The 21,003-nt window shown below is 36.1% G+C and overlaps 1 protein-coding gene across 1 annotated transcript in view; it reads left to right on the forward strand.

The window, feature by feature from the left end:
* The first annotated feature begins 859 nt into the window (after window positions 1–859).
* Window positions 860–21,003, forward strand: part of RPGRIP1L (RPGRIP1 like) — a 96,420-nt gene continuing 76,276 nt past the window's right edge. Inside the window, exons 1-5 of the mRNA XM_079907112.1 lie at window positions 860–946; window positions 2,916–3,060; window positions 9,329–9,627; window positions 12,886–12,988; window positions 14,300–14,443. Coding sequence (XP_079763238.1) covers window positions 862–946; window positions 2,916–3,060; window positions 9,329–9,627; window positions 12,886–12,988; window positions 14,300–14,443 — 776 coding nt within the window. The 5' untranslated portion in view covers window positions 860–861. The remainder of the gene's footprint in view (window positions 947–2,915; window positions 3,061–9,328; window positions 9,628–12,885; window positions 12,989–14,299; window positions 14,444–21,003) is intronic.

The raw sequence follows: 21,003 nt of genomic DNA on the forward strand, positions 1-21,003 counted from the left end.
TCACAAAACTTGGAACTACCCACTCCTTTATGCATCAAGCTGAAGATTAATATTCAAGTGATATGAACATCCCAGGCAAATGTGCTATATGCCTTTAATTTACCATCTCACTTACCTTTAAAATAACTCTGTGAGATAGGAATTGTTTTTTTCTTTTTTTTAATTAAGGAACTGAAACTCAGCAAGATTAGGTGACTTGACCAGCCAGTAAGTAAGAGAAACAACCATTTGAATCAAGTTCCTGACTTGAGTTTTTTCCAAATACCTTCTTTCTTTGGGGAGCAGAGAAGGGGATAGAGGATGGAGAGGAGGTATTTCTTAAATTTGGGGGAGTTTGTTTTTGTTTCAGATAGAGGAAAAAGAAGAAGAGAAAAGGAAGAATGATAATCTTACCTCATTTCCTAAGCAAACGATAGGAAATATACTGTTGAAAGGACCACTGGCTCATGATTGAATGTAGTATTACTTTTTTTTTTTTTTTTTTTTTTGGTGGTACGTGGGCCTCTCACTGTTGTGGCCTCTCCCGTTGCGGAGCACAGGCTCCGGATGCACAGGCTCAGCAGCCATGGCTCACGGGCCCAGCCGCTCCGCGGCATGTGGGATCTTCCCAGACTGGGGCACGAACCCGTGTCCCCTGCATCGGCAGCCGGACGCTCAACCCACTGCGCCACCAGGGAAGCCCGAGTGTAGTATTACTTTTAAATAGAAGCTTTCATCTTCTTCAAGCAGCACATGTGGGCAATAAGATGTCCATTAAAAGTTCTAGTGCCTTATTCATTTTATTTGGTTCATTCCATTGCATAGTTGATGTTACAACTTGGAAAGATTTTATTTGAATTTTCTTTTCTCCACAGATACACAATGTCTGGTCCAACTGATGAGACTGCAGGAGACCTGCCTGTGAAAGATACAGGTCTAAATCTCTTTGGAATGGGAGGGTTACAAGGTACAGGCAGCTGTTATTTATTACCATTATGAACTTTGATCAGTAACTTCTTTACTTTTAATTTAAAGTATTTCTGATATTCGTACAAACAAAGCCATTTAAGTAACTATATAGTCTTGACTGGACTAAACAAGAAGATGGAGAATTTAGAACAACATATGGTATTTTACTGCATGCATCAATTATCAACAGCTCATAGAAAATGTAAAATCCCCCTCTGTTCTGATAAAGAATTGTTATAAATCATCTTCTTAAAATTCCACACATCAGTAGAAACGACACAGAGAGTACCAAGCCTCCAAACCAAATTGCCTGGTTTATATCACATTCGCCATTAAAATGTTTCTTTCAGCTTAAATTTTATATGAGAGGAAATGCCATATTTAAACATTTTTGCCTTTCAAGTAGAATATCTCAAAATGGTTTGTTAGCCAAGTGATATTGACTTTGTTTTATCAAATTAATACACGTTAGAGGTTTTCTTTGTCCTTTTATCACTTAGTGGTTGCTATAGAGCTAAAAAGCACTTTCAAACTGAGAAAGAAAAGGACTGCTTTAAGGAACAATATAGAGTGTAGAGCTGTGTTTTTGTTTGTGTGTATGGTGTGTCAGCCATTCTGTCATTCCATAACATTTGTCATTGAGAAGGCTGTGATGTAAAATATATTCCAGTAAGGCTTCTTCATACACTTGTTAATCAAAACACTGCAAGTAGCCACCTTGAACTACCACAGAAAGGTGGTCAAAATATGGTTCATTGAAAAAGATAAATTTGACTATACAGCTTTTATTGTTAAACGTAAAAAGAATGGGGGATGTGGGGATATATGTATTACGTAAAGCTGATTCACTTTGTTATACAGCAGAAACTAACACAACATTGTAAAGCAATTGTACTCCAATAAAGATGTTAAAAAAAAAGTAAAAAATAAAAAACAAGAAAAATTTTAAAAAGTAAAAAGAATGTATAAGCTTTTTTTTTGCGGTATGCGGGCCTCTCACTGTTGTGGCCTCTCCCGTTGCGGAGCACAGGCTCTGGACGCGCAGGCTCAGCGGCCATGGCTCACGGGCCCAGCCGCTCCGCGGCGTGTGGGATATTCCCGGACCGGGGCACGAACCCATGTCCCCTGCGTCGGCAGGCGGACTCTCAACCACTGCACCACCAGGGAAGCCCTATAAGCTTTGCTTTAGATCTTTGATGGAGTATCAGGGATTAAAATACAAATAATTTTAAGTGTACAAGGCTATTTTTTAGTATTTGATACCCTAAGTTCAAGTCTTGCCCTCAGTAACTGCCTCATAGGGCTTTAATCTTTGTCCATTTGTTCCTTGTTTCTTTTGGAGGACTGTTGAAAATTGACCATCTTCACAGGAAAATAGCAAATTTAAGCATATGTAAAAAAATATATACACACCTGCTAAAAGGTGTAAAAGTTCTTTTAAAATATATGATAGCTTATAAATGATTTGTAAATGTTTTTGTTTGCTTGGTCTTACAGATTTTATTGTTTATTTTCTATAAACCATAACTCAGAAAAATATCTTAATCATATTGTTATTGTTATAACTCTTACCTTTGAAAAAAATACTTACAGATACCGACTTTTTATTTAGTTTTTTCAACATTCAGCATATAAATTGAAAAGTCTTTATTGAATCAGAGTTGCATCTTTCATTCTTATTTGATGTAAGTTCCGTCTTACATTGTTATTTGAATACATTTTTTGAGTGGAAATGATTGTTGCTCAAATCCTTAATATTGCATATAAAGTATTAACAGCAAAGATTTTTGTTCTTACCTCCTATCAGTGGCGTGAACAATGCTATAACATTTTCTAAAGCAGTCTTAATTGTAGGTCACAAAAAAACCTGAGATGAGTGCATCAGAGATTACGTTAATATCAACAGTTATTGTGTTTAGAGGCTATTTTAAGTAATCCTCCTATTAATTACCTTGGCATTTTTGCAGAAACTTCAACAACACGGACAATGAAGTCTCGCCAGGCAGTGTCACGTATCAGTCGTGAGGAACTGGAAGACAGATTTTTGCGTTTGCACGATGAGAACATTTTACTTAAACAGCATGCCCGCAAGCAAGAGGATAAAATTAAAAGGTTATGATAAAAAGCTTTTAGCTTTTTTTCCTGACTCTGTAAAGTTTGGAGGATATGCTTTTCTATAAACTTAATTGAAAACCCCACCTTGAATCCTTTTTGGAGCAAGGAAGGTTATAAATCAGTACAGTTTTTAAAAATGGAAAATCTTACAAACTAGGATAATAAACCAAGAAGATTATGAGTGTTTATTATGTCTGAAGTTGCCATTTGAAAGAAAGAGCTAATAGCTATGAGTGCCATGAGTGTATCATATCTCTAAATAACTTTTGCTTTAATATTTATAGTTTAATAAGCAAATGGCCAAAACATCTGTTTTCTAAACGTCTTGATTTTAAAATGAAAGTTTTAAAAAGTAATTAGCTACTCTAACTTGTTAGGGTGCATGTTCCTTTAAGATTTGGGGTTTACTAATGAGAACATCACTATCTGGAACATATTTTACTTTGCTTGGATTAATCTAGAATCTGTATTTATTTCAAAGAATCGATTGTTTCTGAGGAAACAGGGTCACTTTTGTATGCAAAAAATTTCTGCAGGGATTATTTCTTAAGAGTAGATAGCTTTCATTCTTTCTTGTTCAGGAACAGTGACTGTCTTCCGCATGTGTGGCATTAAAAGTTCATTCTCATTTGTGAGCATGAACAGATCTGTATTCACATTCATGTTCTAGGTTCAATGGAAAGGTGAGACAACGATTGAACAAAGAAGATAGGGGGTTTTTCTTCCGCCTGGGACTTAGCCTCTAAAGGAGTGATTCTAGTCAGTTTCTATTCTGTGGACTTTGTTTTAATGACCCACTGACCTGCTTTGTGCAGAGCTTTTACTTTGAGTTGGTTTTTGAGTCGTGATGATGGCTTTTTTCAAGACTCACTTGCCTGTTTCTTTTTCTGACCACTAACACAGCCGTCACCCTGTCTGAATGAGGCATTTAGTCTGTGACCGCTGAACAGTTTTTTTCCTTTGTTAACCTAATTGGTCAGTAAAAGAATTAAATTCACAGCCTTGACCTCATTAGTAATTTGTCCTAGCCAGAAAATAGAAAACAACTTAATAATGAGCTATGTAGTTTAATGGAAAAAGGACTGGGCTAGGAGTCAAGTGATGTGCATGTGTTCTTTGTCTCTCTGCCACTCGCCTATGGTATGTTCAAGCCATTTAACCTCCAGGAATTTTATTTTACTCAGCCCTGAGGGTAGTGATCCAATGACCACTATGACCCAAAGCTCTAATTTCCTTCTCAGTTTCACACCACTGACATTACCTAGATACATGGATAAGCTACCTTTAAATTTATCCTTAAGATATAATTAGAATCACTTACTTTAGTATGAATGTAGATTTGCTAAACCACCTTTCTAAGGAAGTACTCAAACTTTACCCGATCACTTATTTCATTAATATAAAATAATCAAATGAAAATTATTGCTATTACTGGACAAAAAGATGCAATCTTACCTTTCTTGGCAAAGTTTACTTGCATACCTTTGAAGGAATTTTAAGCCTCTCTATGGATGTGCTCTTCTTCCCTTAAAAATTGGAGTGGTTTGTTTTTCTCTAGATGATGACTGCTTTTTCATATTAAATCTTATTTTTTTGCTTCAAACTTTTTTTTAACATTTTTATTGAAGTATAATTGCTTTACAATGGTGTGTTAGTTTCTGCTGTATAAAAAAGTGAATCACCTATACATATACGTATATCCCCATATCTCCTCTCTCTTGCGTCTCCCTCCCACCCTCCCTATCCCACCCCTCTAGGTGGTCACAAAGCACCGAGCTGATCTCCCTGTGCTATGTGGCTGCTTCCCACTAGCTATCTATTTTACATTTGGTAGTGTATATATGTCCATGCCACTCTCTCACTTCATCCCACCATACACTTCCCCCTCCCCATGTCCTCAAGTCCATTCTCTACGTCTGCGTCTTTATTCCTGTTCTGCCCCTAGGTACTTCAAAACCATTTTTTGGTTTTAGATTCCATATATATGTGTTAGCATATGGCATTTGTTTTTCCCTTTCTGTCTTACTTCACTCTGTATGACAGACTCTAGGTGCATCCACCGCATTACAAACAACTCAATTTCATTTCTTTTTATGGCTGAGTAATATTCCATTGTATATATGTGCCACATCTTCTTCATCCATTCATCTGTCGATGGACACTTAGGTTGCTTCCATGTCCTGGCTATTGTAAGTAGAGCTGCAATGAACATTCTGGTACATGACTCTTTTTGAATTATGGTTTTCTCAGGGTATATGCCCATAGTGGGATTGCTGGATCGTATGGTAGTTCTATTTTTAGTTTTTTAAGGAACCTCCATGCTGTTCTCCACAGTGGCTGTATCAATTTACATTCCCACCAACAGTGCAAGAGGGTTCCTTTTTCTCCACACCCTCTCCAGCATTTATTGTTTGTAGATTTTTTGATGATGGCCATTCTGACTGGTGTGAGGTGATACCTCATTGTAGTTTTGATTTGCATTTCTCTTAACGATTATTGATGTTGAGCATCCTTTCATGTGTTTCTTGGCAATCTGTATATCTTCTTTGGAGAAATGTCTGTTTAGGTCTTCTGCCCATTTTTGGATTGGGCTGTTTGTTTTTTTGATGTTGAGCTGCATGAGCTGCTTATAAATTTTGGAGATTAATCCTTTGTCAGTTGCTTCATTTGCAAATATTTTCTCCCATTCTGAGGATTGTCTTTTCATCTTTTTTATGTTTTCCTTTGCTGTGCAAAAGTTTTTAAGTTTCATTAGATCCCATTCATTTATTTTTGTTTTTATTTCCATTTCTCTAGGAGATGGGTCAAAAAGGATCTTGCTGTGATTTATGTCATAGAGTGTCCTTCCTATGTTTTCCTCTAAGAGTTTTATAGTATCTGGCCTTACATTTAGGTCTTTAATCCATTTTGAGTTTATTTTTGTGTATGGTGTTAGGGAGTGTTCTAATTTCATTCTTTTACATGTAGCTGTCCAGTTTTCCCAGCACCATTTATAGAAGAGGTTGTCTTTTCTCCATTGTATATTCTTGCCTCCTTCATCAAAAATAAGGTGACCATATGTGCGTGGGTTTATCTCTGGGCTTTCTATCCTGTTCCATTGATCTATATTTCTGTTTTTGTGCCAGTACCATACTGTCTTGATTACTGTAGCTTTGTAGTATAGTCTGAAGTCCAGGAGCCTGATTCCTCCTCCATTTTTCTTTCTCAAGATTGCTTTGGCTATTCGGGATCTCTTGTGTTTCCATATAAATTGTGAAGTTTTTTGTTCTAGTTCTGTGAAGAATGCCATTGGTAATTTGATAGGGATTGCATTGAATCTGTATATTGCTTTGGGTAGTAGAGTCATTTTCACAATGTTGATTCTTCCAATCCAAGGACATGGTATATCTCTCCATCTGTTTGTATCATCTTTAATTTCTTTCGTCAGTGTCTTATAGTTTTCTGCATACAGGTCTTTTGTCTCCTTAGGTAGGTTTATTCCTAGGTATTTTGTTCTTTTTGTTGCAACGGTAATGGTGGTGTCTCCTTAATTTCTCTTTCAGATTTTTCATCATTAGTGTATAGGAATACAAGAGATTTCTGTGCGTTAATTTTGTATACTGCTACTTTACCAGATTCATTGATTAGCTCTAGTAGTTTTCTAGTGGCATCTTTAGGATTCTCTATGTATAGTATCATGTCATCTGCAAACAGTGACAGTTTAATTCTTCTTTTCCGATTTGGATTCCTTTTCTTTCTTTTTCTTCTCTGATTGCTGTGGCTAAAACTTCCAAAACTTCTTGAGTAAGAGTGGTGATAGTGGACAACCTCATCTTGTTCCTGGTCTTAGAGGAAATGGTTTCAGTTTTTCACCATTGAGGATGATGTAGGTAGTGGGTTTGTCATATATGGCCTTTATTATGTTGAGGTAAGTTCCCTCTCTGCCTGCCTTCTGGAGGGTTTTTATCATAAATGGGTGTTGAGTTTTGTCAAAAGCTTTTTCTGCATCTATTGAGATGATCATATGGTTTTTATCCTTCAGTTTGCTAATATGGTGTATCACATTGATTGATTTGTGTATATTGAAGACTCCTTGCATTCCTGGGATAAACCCCACTTGATCATGGTGTATGATCCTTTTAATGTGCTGTTGGATTCTGTTTGCTAGTATTTTGTTGAGGATTTTTGCATCTGTGTTCATCAGTGATATTGGCCTATAGTTTTCTTTCTTTGTGACATCTTTGTCTGGTTTTGGTATCAGGGTGGAGCTGGCCTTGTAGAATGAGTTTGGGAGTGTTCCTTCCTCTGCTATATTTTGGAAGAGTTGAGGATAGGTGTTAGCTCTTCTCTAAATGTTTGATAGAATTTGCCTATGAAGCCATCTCGTCCTGGGCTTTTGTTTGTTGGAAGATTTTTAATCACAGTCTCAATTTCAATGCTTGTGATTTGTCTGTTTATATTCTCTATTTCTTCCTGGTTCAGTCTCAGAAGGTTATGCTTTTCTGAGAATTTGTCCATTTCTTCCAGGTTGTCCATTTTATTGGCATATAATTACTTGTAGTAATCTCTCATGATGCTTTGTATTTCTGCAGTGTCAGTTGTTACTTCTCCTTTTTCATTTCTAATTCTATTGATTTGAGTCTTCTCCCTTTTTTTCTCGATGAGTCTGGCTAATGGTTTATCAATTTTGTTTATCTTCTCAAAGAACCAGCTTTTAGTTTTATTGATCTTTGCTTAAATCTGTGTCTTTCTTTTGAATGTAATCTCTATCCGTGTGAAAGTCTTTGTGTAAAAGAAGATTCAGATATTTAGGTTGACATCTTATTTAAATGGCTCCCATCTTTCTATGGATAAGCCGTTTGGTGAGGCTCAGAGTCCTAAAGGGCTAGGTAGAGTGTGTGGCTCTGTTGGGCTACGATACCTGCCCAGATTCCTCAATGATATATCCTTCTCTGGATTAGGTGGAAAAGGAACTAATCCATTGATTACTTTACTAGGGTGTTTGTGGTACTCTTGGATCTTGGTTTTTATTATCCTATATCCTTTATAAAGCATGTTTAATGGATGTGCCTCAAGGGAAAAAGAAAACAATCTTAACTGATTATGTTATGCATAGCTTTCCCCTGATGCTGCATGCTGTAGGCCGAGTAGCCAGAAGTGTAGATAGACATGTATTACTACTGCTTTTACTGAGGACTCTGCTTAGGGCAAAAAAAGGTTGTTCTGTGACATCCCAAAGCTATTAAGGGTTTTTTTTATTTCACTTTTGTTCTCCTAAGTAAAAGCTTCTGTCCATAACCATGCTAAAATAAAGCAAACCCCCGTTTAAAGAAAAATGAAGTGTGTTTTTATTTTCAATCTCCTGTCTGGGTCTTTATAAAAATAGATTCACTATAAACTAGAATCAGCTATTGAAGATGTGCGACCAATTTTGTAAAGTCTTGAACTTGTGTCTCTCATCAAAGCCACCTTTTCTTTCTTGTACTGCCAAGATTTTTCCATTCACTGTCAAGCATGTTTTCCGTACGTGTATATTACATCACCCCCATGTGCCCTTTCTGTCTTTTGTTCTGTCTAACCAGTTTTTATCAAAACTTAAAAGAATCAAAGGTATAAACTCCTGAGATGTCAAAAGCACAATGTATGTCTAAATTTAAAAGTACCATTGAAATAATACTTTCTGTACCTAATTAAGTTCTACCATTAAACAGGCATGTTTCTTGAGCACTAAGCAACATTTAATGGTGCATTTGGGTTTCTTTTGAATTTTTCATTGGGCTTTTAATATGTATGTATCTATGCATTTTAACATTTTTATATTTGTAATATGTCTTAATCCTAGAGAAACTGAAAACAATACATCACCTAAATGCTGCATAGTCTTAATACAATTTTGCAAAGTTTTAACTTACTGTGGCTTGCAGATATAACCCACCATATCCACAATCTGTAGCTACATTTAAGTGCATACAGCATTCCTACATAAGGTCATGCGTTAAAAATTGCATTTGAGGAACATATGGAGTAAATATGTGTCCTCTCTTTACTAACCTTAAATGATAAGCCTTAGGAAACTGTTATTTGTCAGTGCTATAAAGCAGATTGTTGCCCAGTGGTTTCAATTATCATCAAAGGATTCTTCACAGGCAGTAATAGTTACATCAAAACCTGAAATTTATTATTCAGGTTCTGCACTGAAGTCTTCACAGTGATTATGTTCCTTTCAACAGAATGCATTTTATGCTGACTTCTCACATTCCTTTTCATCTTTTTATTATTTCCCTAGAATGGCCACCAAGTTAATACGGCTAGTTAATGACAAGAAAAGATATGAATGGGTTGGTGGCGGCCCCAAGCGGCTGGGAAGAGATGTGGAAATGGAAGAAATGATTGAGCGGCTGCAAGAGAAAGTTCATGAGCTTGAAAGACAAAATGAAGTCCTCAAAAACAGACTAATTTCAACCAAACAGCAACTTCAGATCCAGGGTCACAGGCAAACTCCATACAGTTATGTCCAATCTCGTGTTAACACTGGGCGTAGAAAAGCGAATGAAAATGCAGGCTTACAGGAATGCCCCAGGAAAGGTAAAATAAAGTTTACATTAAATCCTAAATTTAAGTTAATAACTTGTTTTACACACACATACGTACATACACACAGAGTTTTATTTCTGTACTATTCATGTTTTTGAGTGTCTTTAGAAAGAGAGAAATCATTTTTTGACTTTTTGATAAAATCACATTAACATGAAGATCATTTTATATAAGAATCACTAGATCATGCTCAAATTTGTCTAATAAAACATTTACATTTGTCTAGTAAAACTATTCCTCCTAACTAATAAAAGAAGCATGTATGAAACTACATCAATTACGGGTTTAGTTTAGTTTGAGTTGGTTTTTTATATTATGGATGGAAATCACATTGACTCAGGCAAATAGAGAAACCACTAATTTGCTCATATGGTCACACTGTTGTTCTGAAGGATCACACTTAGGTTCTTCATCCAAAGGCCTTCTATAAATTTTACAGAATTGTTTAAATCTTCCTCATTGTGTGGAGGCAGCTTGACAGTGGAGTGTGCACATAACTAGGGGTTTAAAAAGTTGGGTTCTTGCTCCTCTGCTTATTGTCTGGTGACCTTGGACAAGTCTTCTAATCATTCTGAAGTTGAGTTTTCTTTACACATAAAATAAAAGGATTTAAGCAAGCGACCATAAAGGTCTCTTCCATCTTCAAAAAATGATCATTGGTCAATCACTCTTCTCATCTTGAAAATGAATCACCTAAAACCTACCCAGCTTACAGAGCAATTCAATTGAATATAGAAGACTCAATACTGTAGACAGAACCTAAGTATTTCTAATGAAAATTCCCCATTCCCTCCACCCACAGACAAACTTTATTTATAATGAAGCAAAAAGTCAATAAATATTTTAAGGAATACTTTTTTCATTTCAACTACTAGGGAAGGAAATCGAATTTTAGTTCTAGTTCATCTTTGTTTGGAACGTGCTCCACTTAAAGACCAAACATTTTTAGGGAAATAAAAAAATCATGTAAAACTTTCAATTCATTGAGGGAACAAAAAACACCATCTGAACAGAAAAAGAGAAAAATTTGTTCTATTTTTCTCTCCGAGCCAAAATGTTAACACTATATATTCCCTAGACAGAGTTCCTTTGAAGTCAGTAAGGCCTCCATAGTAGGCAGGAGGCAGCTCCAGGATAAAAGAGCTTGGCTACTCCTAGCTATGTGAGATTAGCAGTAGACTTTGAATATAACCAAAGTAATCATAATGAATTATAAATCAAAAATACATTCTGCTGCTAATTAACTTTTTATGTGGAAGAGAGCACTTGACTTCCCAGAGCCTCATTTTCCGCATCTGTAAAATGGAATGATAACACCAGGTTAGAAGAAAGGTCAGGAGATGGGAGGTCCACAACAATATATTTTACCTTTAAATAGTCATTTATCCTCTCTGAACCTTAGTTTTGTCATCTGTGACTACGGTTGGGCAAGGTGATCCCTGTGGTCTGCAAGGTCTTTTATGTTAAATAAAAACGATGCCCAAATATTAGATTAACATGGCGAGCTAATCTAGTACTATGAATTGTTGTTTAAATAGAAGAGTTTGATGGAAGTTTCTCCTTGTAGAAGAGCCACAGAATAGAAGGGCCTTTAAAATGTTACTTACATAGATTAATTTCTCCTTGTATTTACACTGTTAGTAATTCAGAACTTTTTCACTGTTTGGTACAGAATCTAGGACATAGAAGTTGCACAAAGGATTAAATAGTAATGAATACTTTCCTAACTTCTTTCTGTGTAAACCTGAGGCATCATTATCAAGATCGCTACCTTAGTAGCCTTAATAGACTCTTCAAGACCGCCTTTGAGGCTGGGACTTAGACCAGAGTTGTCAGAAATACCACAGCCTGAGGGGCTGGGCAAGAACCCTGACCCTCTTGGTCCACAAGCAGTCTTACCCCCCAAAGCTGCTGTACAAATATTATCGTTTCCTATTTGTACCTTGTCAGGATAAAGGATAGAAAGTACTGGCTTAAGGTGTGATCAGTGTAGTGTAAAAACAATTCTTATCGTGAAGAACCAGTAGAAAGATTATAAAGTGTATACGTTTTAAATATAGCCATTGGAAAATCACCATGAGACTGTAAGTTTTAAGATATGTTTTGAGTATAAGTGGGTTTTTTTTTTAACTTCTAGTAGTAATGTTTAGTTTTTCCTTGATTTATGTAGGAAAAGCTTAAGAATTAGTATTACTGCCAAAATAATATAATTGGCAAATTTTAACACAGTAAACTATTGTAATGTTTTAGGCAGGGCCTCTTCCATTCTTTACTCTGGATTACAGCAATAAATGTTGAAAGTTTTGGAAATAGCAAATGATAGTTCCATTTTTCCTAATTAAAATTCTCATTTTTAAAAAGTAAACTTTTATAAGGAGAATGAGTTTTTTCTGTACCTTTATGTCTGGAACTATTCTCCATTTTAAAAATCTAAATTATTTGTCATACTTCATTTACCTAAAACTAATAGCCTAATTATTCTATAAGTGTAAAGTAACTCCTATAATTAAAAGAATGTCTCCTTTTTAACAATGGGGCCAGGCTTGTAAAAATTATTGTAATCTACAATATTTACAAAATTATTGTAAATTACAAAAATTGTAATTATTTTTATAAGAAAAATTATATTTAAGTGCAGCAGCAAAATGTTTCATTTAAAGGAATCCTATTGATGATCTCGTCTCAAATTACGTTTGTTTAAATATGGATTTTCTTATTGAGGTAGAATAAATGAAAGTACAGGAAACATTTTGATTTAACGCTCACAGTATCTGTGAATCACACAAATGAAGATAAGGTTCAAAATGTAAGGTCAAGGGGTATGAATGAGTAATTTAAAAATCAAAAAACCTTTATCAAAAATACTCAAAAAAAATCACGGTTTTGAAAACTTTTTCCTTCATACCTCAGTTTATATTGTAAAGACCTGTTAAAATTTTGGTTCTTTCAGCATTTACTTTGGAAGTTCTAAATCTAAGTTGAATAAAACTATTTCTGGGTAATTTGGTTTCCATAGTAGAATTTGTTAAATGAGCAATACTTGTTGCTGTGTTTTATTTAATGCCAACTGGTGGCTGAGATCTAACAGTTCCTTTGGCAATGTATGTCTGATTCTCTGTACCATGGAGCACATATCTCTCAGTACTTAAGAGACTTTATTGTATTGCATATTTCCTTACGATAGCAAGTCAAGGGTCCTTCTTTTCTAAATAACTTCACTAATTAATAATCTTATTAATTTATTTTTAGGTATTAAATTCCAAGATACAGATGTAGCAGAAACTCTGCAACCCATGCCTACAAAACATGGCAACATTTTACTCGAAGAAGCCAGAGGAGAAATAAGAAATTTGTATGTATTCTTTTTGTGATCATTTTAGAACACTGTATATTGATCATGTCTTTTTTGATCCCTCCCTTGCCCTTATTTTAAACAAAATTGGTTTGTGTACAAATAACTTGCTCCATTAAAATACAGCTAGATCTGTGAGGTAAGAACAGATATTATATAACATCTTTCCAGTACAATGAGGTAAATGAAAAACTTAACCAGTTGCCTCAGTGGAAGCATTTAGAGAAGAGTCCTCTTTATTATAATTTCCCCCTCAGTGGAATGGCATAAAGCCCAGTCATTTAGAATAGTATAAGCTTTAGAGGCAATATTTTCATTCTCAGAAGAATTACAGGTAGTTTTTTTGGTTTTTCAGGGGTTTTTAGATCATGAATTAATTAGCCTTTCTGTGGTTTAAAAAAAGAAAAAAGAATTGGAGGGAGTGGCTTAAAAGTTTGGAGCTATCAAATACATATGGATTTCAGATTTTGTTTCATGCTGATTCTATGGTACCGCATTCTTCATCATACTGTGGTTTCAAAAAAGTTACTTCTGCCACGTTTAGCTTACTTTTCCAGTTAATCAAAGCCTCATGGTGATCTCGGTGTCTGTAAGTCACACAAATGAAGATAAGGCCTTCACCTGGATCATCAAAAAGTAACAATTCTGAATGAGGAGAGAAAGCAGGAGACAAAGAGTATCATACTTTAGATAGCTGCTTAAGAATAATATTGGCTTAAACTTTTACTTTTGAATATTTTAAATACCAGTTGCAGTAATGATTGCCTGTGAAAGAATAAAACTAAAAGACTAGACCTAACCTTGTTTCCTGCTAGTCAGTGGAAAAGCAAGGGTTCAGACCAGTCCTGAGGCTTGGTACACTGGGATGCTGCGAGATATGGTAGAGATAAAATATAAAGCAGAGACCACTAAGTTATGTTTTGCAAACTTCTTGCCTTCTCTCTATGAAGTGTTAATTTGGGTGGTGTAGGCAGGTGTGCATATGAAAGAACAAAGACACATAAATTATCTGAAGAAGACCAGATCACAGAGTACTTAGTAGGTGACCAATAAACACTGCATTGAATTGAACCACAGTCCAGTCCGTTGCCTAGGACATTATCTTATATAAAGCAATACCTTGAATTCTTCCATATGTACTTCCAAATCATCACATTTAATCTGCTACTATTTCACTATGTGCCGGGACATTTAAGCTAAAATTTTTAACTTTTGCTTGCCCTTTACTATGAAGCACTCTCTTTGTACTGCTCTTATATACTGCAGATTTTCCCTCAAGCTGCAAATTCTTGTAAAGATTCTTTATTTCAGAGAAAATGTTATTCAGTCACAGAGAGGCCAGATAGAAGAGTTAGAGCACTTGGCTGAGATCCTGAAAACTCAGTTGAGGAGAAAAGAAAATGAAATTGAGTTATCTCTTCTTCAGCTTCGAGAACAGCAGGCTACAGATCAAAGGTATGTTAAAACAGAAATATCACTTTGATAAGGTCAAAATTAGTTTAAAATACTTTATCATTTGCCATAGAAGGATAAGCCTAGTCTATTTAAAAATCATGTTTTTACTTAACATTCTTCATATAAGCCTGCTCTAGACCTACTAACTGCTATCAACAACTCAAGTCTAAGGGCATTTTTCCCTAACCTACTCTGCCTCATCTTGTTTCCTCTGCTCATTTACCAAGCGGGTAGGAAGTTCTGATACCATTTGATTGTACCTACCAAAAAAATATGTGTGACAAGGACTCAGCTGTTGGCATACCTTGTGAATAAGCCCAACCTTATTTAAGTGTTTTTCCCAACCTTAAAAGGTAGTAAATTCCATAATACAGTACCCATTTTTTTCATCCCATAAAGATGTTACCTCTCCTAATATTCAAAGTTTGCATCGAATTCTGCTGATTGTCATGGGTGACAGTGGGGCCCTTCAGTAGTCTCCTTGCTGTCTCTTTATTTTTGATGTTTGATAATATATAGTATTTCCTTTTCCGTCCTCCTTTGTCATTTGTTGGTTCCTAATACCTCTTCTCTCATTTTGTGCTTCCACGTTGTGCTTCCAACAAGATTTTATCTTTTTACCATATTCTTCCTTGAATTATTTTCTTCCTTTATGGCCCTTTTCTTTTTGTTTGGAGCAAGCATACTCAAAGGTACAGAGAGTAGTATATTGAAATCTCACGTACTCATCTCTCAACTTTAACAATTATCAACATGCTAACCAATCTTGTTTCATCTATCCCTTCACCTTCATTTTCTTTAATTAATTAGCCCCTGCCAAATATCATGTCATCACACCTGTAAATACTTCAGTATATATTGCTGTCTGATAAGGAATTTTTTTAATGTAATCACCGTGCCATTATCACACCTAACAAAATTAACAGCAGTTCCTTCATACCATCTAATAACTAGTTTATATTCAAACTTCTGTAACGATGACTTCCTGCTGTTTGAATTGGAATCCAAATGAGCTCTACACATTGCATATAATTGTTATATCTTTTGTCTCTTCTATTTCTCTCTTAATTTTTTTTTTTTTTTTTTTTTTTTTGTGTTACGCGGGCCTCTCACTGCTGTGGCCTCTCCCGTTGCGGAGCACAGGCTCCGGACGCGCAGGCTCAGCGGCCATGGCTCACGGGCCCAGCCGCTCCGCGGCATGCGGGATCTTCCCGGACCGGGGCACGAACCCGTGTCCCCTGCATCGGCAGGCGGACTCTCAACCACTGCGCCACCAGGGAAGCCCTCTCTTAATATATTTTTAAACCAGACCTAGATCCTCTATTTGTTTTTCCCTTACCAAGTGTGATATCATGTGAGTAGGTTCTCATTTAGAAAAACCAAGTATGATTTTCCACTTTTTCATTTCAGAATCAGAGTTTACTTCTTCTTTCACAAACAAACCTTACATAGTTATATTTGAAAAAGCTAAGATGCATAATAGAAGACTTGTTTTAAAAAAGTAAAGTGGGCCAAAAATATATGAAAAGCTTTTTATTTCAAAGATTTAAAAGGTTAATATTATCTCTACTAATTTGTGTTCCTAAAAAGTTATGTGTAAAATTAAATTTTGTAATGAAATTCTATATGTTTAGTGACATTAATACACCCTTCTAAGTGCAGGGCAAAAGAAAAATGAATATTTTTGAGAATTATATTTGTAATAGGGAATGTAATTTGAACCCTGGCTTTGAACCAGGATTTTAAATACCTGGGAGTTATCCACGTTCCCCCTAAGAATAGACCTAGCCTTCTTGAAAAACCAATAAATGGTTCCTTGTGAGGAACAGTGCTGAAGACCCCAAAACTGAATATGGTGATCTTAATAAATTGCCAACAGCCATATTTAAAATACTATCTGGGCTTCCCTGGTGGCGCAGTGGTTGAGAGTCCGCTTGCCATTGCGGGGGACACGGGTTCGTGCCCCGGTCTGGGAGGATCCCACATGCCGCGGAGCGGCTGGGCCCGTGGGTCATGGCCGCTGAGCCTGCGTGTCCGGAGCCTGCGCTCCGCAACGGGAGAGGCCACAGCAGTGAGAGGCCCACGTACCAAAAAAAAAAAAAAAAAAAAAAAAAAAAAAAAAAAAAAATAAAATACTATCTGAATATAAAAATTCTGCATTAGGCCAAGCCGAAGCTTGGAGCCCATTCCTCAACAGCTGAGTACAAGGTTATCAGACTACTTTCTCTGTTATATTTCTTAAATTCCCAAAGAGTAAGGTCAACCCTGTGTTGGCTGTTCCTTCTTCCAAAGGAATATGATCATCTAAGAACTAGAGTGTTGTGTTAATTGAAAGGGAAATCCAAAAGTCCTTCAGTCCTAGGACTAGAACAGCCGAAGAACTAGAGTCATAGATGGGTCTGCATATTTTCTAGTATAAGGTATTTTCAGCAGAAGACATCAGCATATACACGTAGAAGAGTTTACCTTAAAAACTAAACTAAGGCTAACCTTAGGGGATTTTGTTATTCACTCCATAGCAGTCTATTTTTTGTCACATCAAGAATTAGAAGCAGAGACAAAATAAGTATTATTAAAGAAGCTTTTGTTGCAGAGGCCAAATAATGAAAGCAATTTGTACCCTACCTTACAGTTTTATAAAATTGAAAATTATTGGTTATTTGCTTAGAAAGAAGGGTACCTATGGTGAATAACATTGTTTCTTGAAATACAGTTGTTGAAAACTGAAGAAATGACTTCAAATAAGGGTCTTCAAGTCTTTTTTTTTCTTATATGTTTACACATAGCTCAAAATTTTATGTGTAACAGAAATTTTTTTGAGACTAATGGAAAACTGTTGAAAAATGTTGGGGAGAATATAAAACTTGGTATAATTTACTGTAGAGAAAAATCACAAAATGGAAAACATATTTAAACTTCTCTTTCATGGATACATTATTTCAGATTTGAAATTCTAGAAGTCTGATCTGAATGTTGGACTCCTTGTTCTCAAACATGAACCTAACGTAGTTGTAATCTTCAGAGTGCGGTGCTTGATATTTATGGCAAAGAGCCTTTTCATAGAATATTACAGAAACTCTTCGTAGTATGTGTTTAATAGACCAGTTTGGTTTGGCATCAGCTTGACATAAACTTTTGGTTATCCAAAGCCCTTAATTGCTTTGAAGTAAAAGCCCAGTGCTGCTCTTTTTTATTAAAATCATGTCTTTTCCTGTTATTGTGGTCTATTTTGGAAGACTGAGTTGTGATTTTTGCATATGTTCTACATAATGCCTCATTAGCAAAAAATCTTGTATCATTTACAAGTAGCCTGAATGTCTGTGTTGTTTTGAACAAAAATCCATATTAAAATTTAAACAATATAAAAATGCACATTTTCTGCTTATGAAAAAGGCCATCTTAAATTAACTGCAAAGCAGTAACCAGTGAACACATGTACATGAACATTAAAATCAGGATGATTTTACCTTTTACTGACTTTTTCAACTCCAAAAATATTTATACTCTTACCAAATGTGTAACTAGTTTGTACTAAGTGTTTTTTTAAGTAAATGTTAGGGTGTTTACCTTCTTAATTAGAAATCATGTAAGTGCCGTAATGTCCCAGTGGAGGAAATTTAACCCGTAAATATTTCAGACACTGACTTGCCCCCTTCCCTTTGGTTGACAGCACACTGTCAAGTCATAAAACACAGAGGCCTTTTGCAGCCGCACAGTATACAAAGCAGCTTGGCTTTAGGGGCTCCATCTTTCCAGCTGTGCACAGACGCAGATTACTTCCTGGCACTCAAAATTCTTCCCCAGCTTTTCATTTTGAAAAATGGCAAACCTACAGCAAAGTTGTAAGAATAGTAGTGTGAACACACATACCTTTCACCCCTTGGCATGTTTGTGAATGACACAGCCTGTTCTGCATTCTGCCCACTCAGGCACAGGCCCATTCCCCTCCCTCCCCCTCTCTCCCTCTCTCTCTCTCTCAGAGCTAGGTGCATATATCATGTCACCCTCTCTACATTTCTAAGCACCTTTTAGGAACAAGGACATCTTCCTACATAACCACAGTACAGCTATCACACATTCAGGACGTTTCACAATGAATGCAACGGTAGTATCATCTAAATACACAGTCCATATTAAAATTTCCCAATTGTCCCAATAAGGGCCTTTATAGCTGTTTTTTTAATTGCTATTTTTGTTTTTTCTTTTATTAATTAATTAATTTATTTATTTTTGGCTACATTGGGTCTTCATTGCTGCACACAGGCTCTCTCTAGCTGCGACAAGCGGGGGCCACTCCTCTCTGCGGTGTGCGGGCCTCTCATCGCGGTGGCCTCTCCCGTTGTGAAGCATGGTCACCAGGTGCGCGGGCTTCAGTAGTTGTGACACACGGGCCTAGTTGCTCCGCCACACGTGCTCGAACCTGTGTCCCCTGCACTGGCAGGCAGATTCCCAACCACTGCACCACCAGGAAAGCCCTGTTTTGTTTTTCTTTGTTTTAATCCCATATCCAGTCAAGTGTCATGTATTGTATTTAATTGTCATGACTTTTAGGTTTCCCTTATTCTAGAGTGGTTCTCCAGTCTTTTCCAGCCCATTGATGATAGTTGTTTGCAGAATGCCCCTCAATTTGGATTTGTCTGATTGCCCAGTCCCCTAATTTAGAGGGCACATCTGGCTCTTGGATAGAAAGGTAACTGGGGCGAGGGATAACCATGCAGACATTACTATTATACAGGGAGGTAATCTGTCATTTTTTAAAAATATATCCAACAAGTTCCTCCTGTTGTTTTGAATACCTTAAAATTTGCCTAATGAAAAGTTATCACACTCAAATACTATGTCTTTTATCCCCAAGTTTTTTATTATTAATGTTACCTAAGTTTTTTCGTGATAGCTGCTTGGCATGTTTCCCAAGCACTTTATTTAAACCACAGAAATTATCAAAATTAATAGTAACTAGTGTGTTAGTGTGTATGTGAGAGTGGAGAGAAAGCTAAAACTTAGGAACATCTCAGAGAAAGGAAGCAACTTACAAGAGTAGGAAGAATTTCTCTCTTTAGACCTGGATCTCTCCCATAAGAACTCTGGCCAGATTCTTTACTTCTCTAAGCCTCATTTAGCTACCTTAACTGTGACATGAAGAGGTTGAAATGAGTAAGTGGTTCCTACCTTTTAAAACCAGATGCTTTTATCCCCAGAGACCTTGGTATTCTGAAAGATTTTGCCTCCTAAGTAAGCAGTGTGTATTAATTTAATAAATCTGTTTTTTTTCATCCAAGACCTGTATCATGCTAATCATTGCTTCTGATAATTGTGAAATAGCCTGTATTATTGCACCGATTTGCTATAATTCTATCCAAAAGTAAAAACAATATAAAACCTTTAGTTCGCTTTTACAGCTTAATTGCCAGTGAGTCTACATTTCTCATTGGGCTTTTTGATATTTTTAATATAATTCTCAAATTCCCATTACTAGTCAGAATCCATTAAACTTGATCTTCAAAATGGCCCCTTAAGAAGATGAGCCAGGATTTGGGTTCTTCCTGTCCCCAGCCAGTCCTTGGGAATGCTCCTTCCATTTTCAGAAGAGTTTATGTACATGTAGAGAGATTGTGTACATGTAGAAAGCTCTACATAACTGTCCCCCTCCATTCCTTGCACGTGTTTAAGAATAAGAAAATATTGAGTTCTGATTTACATTTTGACCCAACACCACAAGAAAGATACAATCCAGAGGCAAATAAACATACACATACAAACGTTTTCCTTTATGCAATCTTAAATCAGGGAGCATTATTTTCATCTGTGAACTAAAGCAGCAGTTTTGAGCAAAGTCATTACCTTTCAAATAGACTTTACTTGGCTATTTTAGTGAAGCTTATTCCATTTAATTCACTAGCAACCTCATATAATTCTATTCATAAGTGATACCTTATTGTTATCTGTGTATCCCTAATAAGAGCTATGAATGACCTACACTTCTCTCAACGATATACTTAGAGAGTCTGCCACTGTTCCCAAAAAAAAAAAAAAGCGTAGAGTTTTTTTTAATCCTAAGATTGTTTTCAACCTTATCCCCCAAAGTTAGTTACCCTAAAACTGTTACTCAAAAAGAACCTCTTCGTTCTACCTCGTAAATATCTTACCTAACAACTTTTGTATTCTAAAACCTTCCCTTCTAAATGGTGTTAAAGTACTATATTACAACATTTTTTGCCTCAAAAAAATCAAGAAGCTTTTTTTAGCATTCATAATCCTTGCTGCAGCAAAGAATGAAATGTTGATGGGGGTTGCGGCAGGGAGGAATTGTGTGCCTGGGAAATGAAGTATTAGAAACTTTCACTGGAGCAAAGATTTTGGCTTCTTAAGCTTTCATATTAGACTATACATTACATAGCACCACTGAAAGTTTTTCCTTCTTCAGTATATCTGAGGTTTTAAGTTTCTGGATTTATTATGGCACCCAGTAGCAAAGCTGGAGTCAAGTGTTTTCAAGGCTTCCATTAGAAATTCCTCTTTCAGAGTTTATTGCTTGACTGTTTCAAATTATATGAGAGAAA

This window comes from Stenella coeruleoalba, assembly GCF_951394435.1.
Source record: "Stenella coeruleoalba genome assembly, chromosome: 20".
Classification (NCBI taxonomy): Eukaryota; Metazoa; Chordata; class Mammalia; order Artiodactyla; family Delphinidae; genus Stenella; species Stenella coeruleoalba.